A 3,680-nucleotide genomic window follows, 5' to 3' on the forward strand; every position below is an offset into this window, starting at 1 on the left:
CAAGGTACTGCACAGATGAAAATCAGACATTTCCTCAGCCGTTCATGCTGGAGAATCACATCAGCCTCATGCATGGCATCAAAAACCCAGACTTATCCCAGATGGCCAAAGCAAAAGCTCCAGAGAGAGACACAGCAGAAGTAACTGATACATTTTCATTGAAAAATAAATGTACCTGGCGAGTAGCTGTTCACTTGGGGTGTTAGGTCGAGCTGCAGCCTTGCGGCAGTCAGTCAAGCCCTCTCGTCCGTGTGGCAGATTTCCTTCCCCTCCTCTCAACTCCATCCAGTTTGCTTCTCTCTGGCACTGTCATGACCAGAACTGAAAGTGCAGCTGAGCTGCCACAGCACCAGGGCAACATATCTTGCATTTTTCAAGATATTCTTGAACACGTGGCCCTGTGTTTTACTGGCTTTTTTTCATTCTACTTGGTAACCAGGTGTAATTTAGGTTTGTTATTACCCTTGTTTTCCCCTGCCACTCTGTTCATGAGCCTGGTATGTTTTTCCTCTTTCTCCCGTGTTTTTTCTGCTAGTTACAAAAGATTTCTTTTCTGTTTTAAAATACTTATTAGATCATTACCTATGAGAACTGCATTCCTCCTAAGTAGGACTGTGTAATTTTTTTCAGCAAATGTAACTGTTCAACTGATTTTATTTTGGGTTGGTTTGGAGTGGAGGGTTGACTGATTGGGCTTCTTTGCTCCATTTACTTTAAAAATAGACGTACATTTTCTGTATCACTGCAATTTATCATTCATCTGTACCCTAGCATTGAGGGATTGCAGCCAAGACTGACTCCCCTCTGCATTTATGCTGTAAGGAAACCTGGGGTAACTCAGGAAATCATTTCCATGAGCTGGTGGCCGCTTCCCCCAAGCAGAGCTGACGTACCAGGGCACCCAGCTAAACGGGGGCAGACGGTGGCTTCACGTGGCTCCAGCTGGGTCTGCAAATACAAGCCTATAAGTTGCATCCTAAACAAAGACTGCTCAGTGCTGCTGGATAAGGAGATAACAATCACGTGAAGGGACATATGCAAGTGAGCCATCCTCATGGGAGGAGAAGCATGCTGTGGGATTATAAGACAGAGGAGATGAGTTAATGAGAGATGCCATGAAGAAAAAGCCTGAGTAGAGGGGAAAATGTTCAGAGTTAAATCTGAGAAGCATTGTCTGGGCTAATGACCATCCCTGTGTCCCTCAGCTGCCCCTGCTCTGTGGGCTTCTCCTTCCCACACCAAGTTTGCATTCTCTTTCCCCATCACATTTCTGCCCAGCTAACCCCTCCCAGGTCTCCCATCTCACATCGCAAGACAGCAGTTGAGATCCTGCATGTTTGGGTGAGGTGTTTGGGTACTGGTAGGAAAGGCAATGCAACAGGAGACCCTAGGCATAGCTTCATTTAGTTTGTATCAAAATACCGATGTGTATTCACCCTCAGGTGTCTTCAGATAAGCGGGAGGGATTTAGCACTTATTCTTCTGTGGGCTTGAACAATAAAGTAACTTTTTAATCTTATTTTTTTAAGGCAAAATCTCCAAAGAGGATGGGAACGGATGAGCTGGGTCAGACAGAGACCGACGTGGGTTCAGACGCGCCACCAGCCAAAAAACTGAAAGCACACTGGAAATGTGCTAAATGTGGATTTGCGACAGACATCAGTACTGAATTTCAGGAACACATACCTCGGCACAAGACAGACAGCTCCACCTACCAGTGCTTGTTCTGCGGCTTGTGCTACACCTCTCACATCTCTCTGAACAGACACCTCTTCATTGTTCATAAAGTAAAAGACGAGGAGGAGGAGGAAGAGGCAGAGGAGGAGGAGGAGGAGGAGGAAGAGGAGGAAGAGGAAGATGAAAGGCAGAAGTTACAAAGGGAGATGAGTGAGAACGGACATGAGGGGTATAATGGCGAGATGAACACTACAGCAGAAGAAGAAAACCTGAAATGCAAAGAGTGCAAAAGTGACTCAGCTCTTTGTGAACACAGTCAGACGTGTGGCGTGGAGGGTCCTAATAGCACCTCGCAGAACAATCATTCAAAGTCTCTTAAGACTTAAAAACAAAATAACCCTTTTGGTTGGTTGGGGGTTTTTTGTTGGGGGGGTTTTTACTCAAAATACAGGGTGGGGATGGGGCAAATCTTTGAAATATTCTGTTGATTTCTTGGGATGGACATTGCTTTCCGTTAACTTCTATTTGTAAGGGAAATTTAAAAAAGAAAACAACCCTGCCATTGCATCCTAAGCACTAACTCTCTGCAAGACCAGAGAGGTGAAAAGGGAAAGCAGGGCGAGAATCCTCGCTGGAGCTTGTCCAACTCCTGAGGATCAAGGAGCACTTTCTGCAGCTGCAGTTTCCTTAAGATGAGCTCTCTTCCTTCGAGTGTGCACTGCCTCAGCCTCTGCCTGGAGCCCCAGCCTTGCCTTCCCTATCTTGCTTTCTTTCTCCTTCTATTTATGGCTTCTTTTTTTCTCTTCCCATCTTGCCTTTGTTTTACTCATTTTAACTCATAACACTGTCTCAGCAAAACACACTTGTCAGGACCGTGGTGGCTGATCCAGGATCTGCGTTACACGGGACGGGTTCAAGCTGTAAGTTGTGCTGATTTTTCCTTAATTGCCTGAATAACAACCTTGTTTTCCAAAAGGCAATTTAATGAAATGTCTTGGACCTGAATCATCCTGAAAGGGAATTTTGTAGCCCCTGTCCTCTCAAGTGAGCACAGCTCAAAGCCACGTGTCGCGTTAAGGAGGGCCTGGTGCCCCTCGGGGACTCGCTGGCTGCGTGTCAGTGGAGTTGCACTGCCGGGAGCCGTCCCGGGGGTGGGTGCAGCCAGTCCCAGTGCTCGGTGGCTCGTCCTGGTGGGGAGCTCGGGCAGAGCTGGGTGGCAGGTTGGCATCATCCCCAGAAGAGAACATCCCCAGCCCCTCTCTGTGCCATCAGCTGCAGTGAAACCGTCCCGGCACTCCTGATGGCGTCGGCTCTGTGCCAGGGCTCCCCAACCAGCTCGTTTTGAGCTGCTGCGGCAGAGGAGGGGAGCACAGCCCACAGAGGCATTGGCAGAAGCGGGAACCACCGTCCTGCAGCGCCGCGGGGGCTGGTGCTCTGCCGGTAGCTCTTCTCCCACCGCAGCTCGGCGTCACCTGTCACCTGGGAGATGTTTCCTTCCACGTAGTCATATTGACTCTCTCTTTCCTCACTCACTCCCCCATCACACACGCGCTTCGTGTAATATAATTATATTCTATACCATTATTTTTTTTATTATGTTGAGCCAGAACCCTGCTCGTTATTGTTTACTATGACGATGTTTAAATAATTTAAGAACTATTTATCTTATTGCATTTGGATCACTCACCTTCTCGTCTCGACGTGTTTTGATACGAACAGTTTGGACTCTTTGTATTTTTTGATACGGTGTACGTTAGCCTAGGGGATGTTTTACCAGGTAGCCTACGTAGAGTTAAGGATAGCAGGGGGCACTCCCGAGCCATCACGTATCTATTTAACCCGCAGCGGCGTTCGTGCCTTGCTATGATGTTTACTTCGAAGTATTGCAAATAAAAGCATCCAAGGGTGCCGGCCTGCGCGTCGTCCTTGGCCCTGGCCGCCACGGCCGCCCCTTTGCCGCCTCCCTGAGGGGGCGGGGCCGGAAGCGGCAGTGCGGCGGGCGG

At 48.4% G+C, this 3,680-nt stretch overlaps 1 protein-coding gene across 4 annotated transcripts in view; it reads left to right on the top strand.

Annotated features, from left to right (window-relative positions):
- The window catches only part of ZNF592 (zinc finger protein 592), a 39,582-nt gene extending 35,998 nt beyond the window's left edge, over positions 1-3,584 (top strand). For 2 of the 4 annotated variants that reach the window (XM_049811990.1, XM_049811991.1), the window contains exons 9-10: positions 5-140; positions 1,530-3,584. In XM_049811990.1, the coding sequence (XP_049667947.1) occupies positions 5-140; positions 1,530-2,063 (670 nt within the window). In that variant the 3' untranslated portion in view covers positions 2,064-3,584. The other 2 variants (XM_049811992.1, XM_049811994.1) reach the window with 2 other exon arrangements.
- Positions 3,585-3,680: the final 96 nt, after the last annotated feature.

This window comes from Accipiter gentilis, chromosome 10 (assembly GCF_929443795.1).
Source record: "Accipiter gentilis chromosome 10, bAccGen1.1, whole genome shotgun sequence".
NCBI classification, from domain to species: Eukaryota; Metazoa; Chordata; class Aves; order Accipitriformes; family Accipitridae; genus Astur; species Astur gentilis.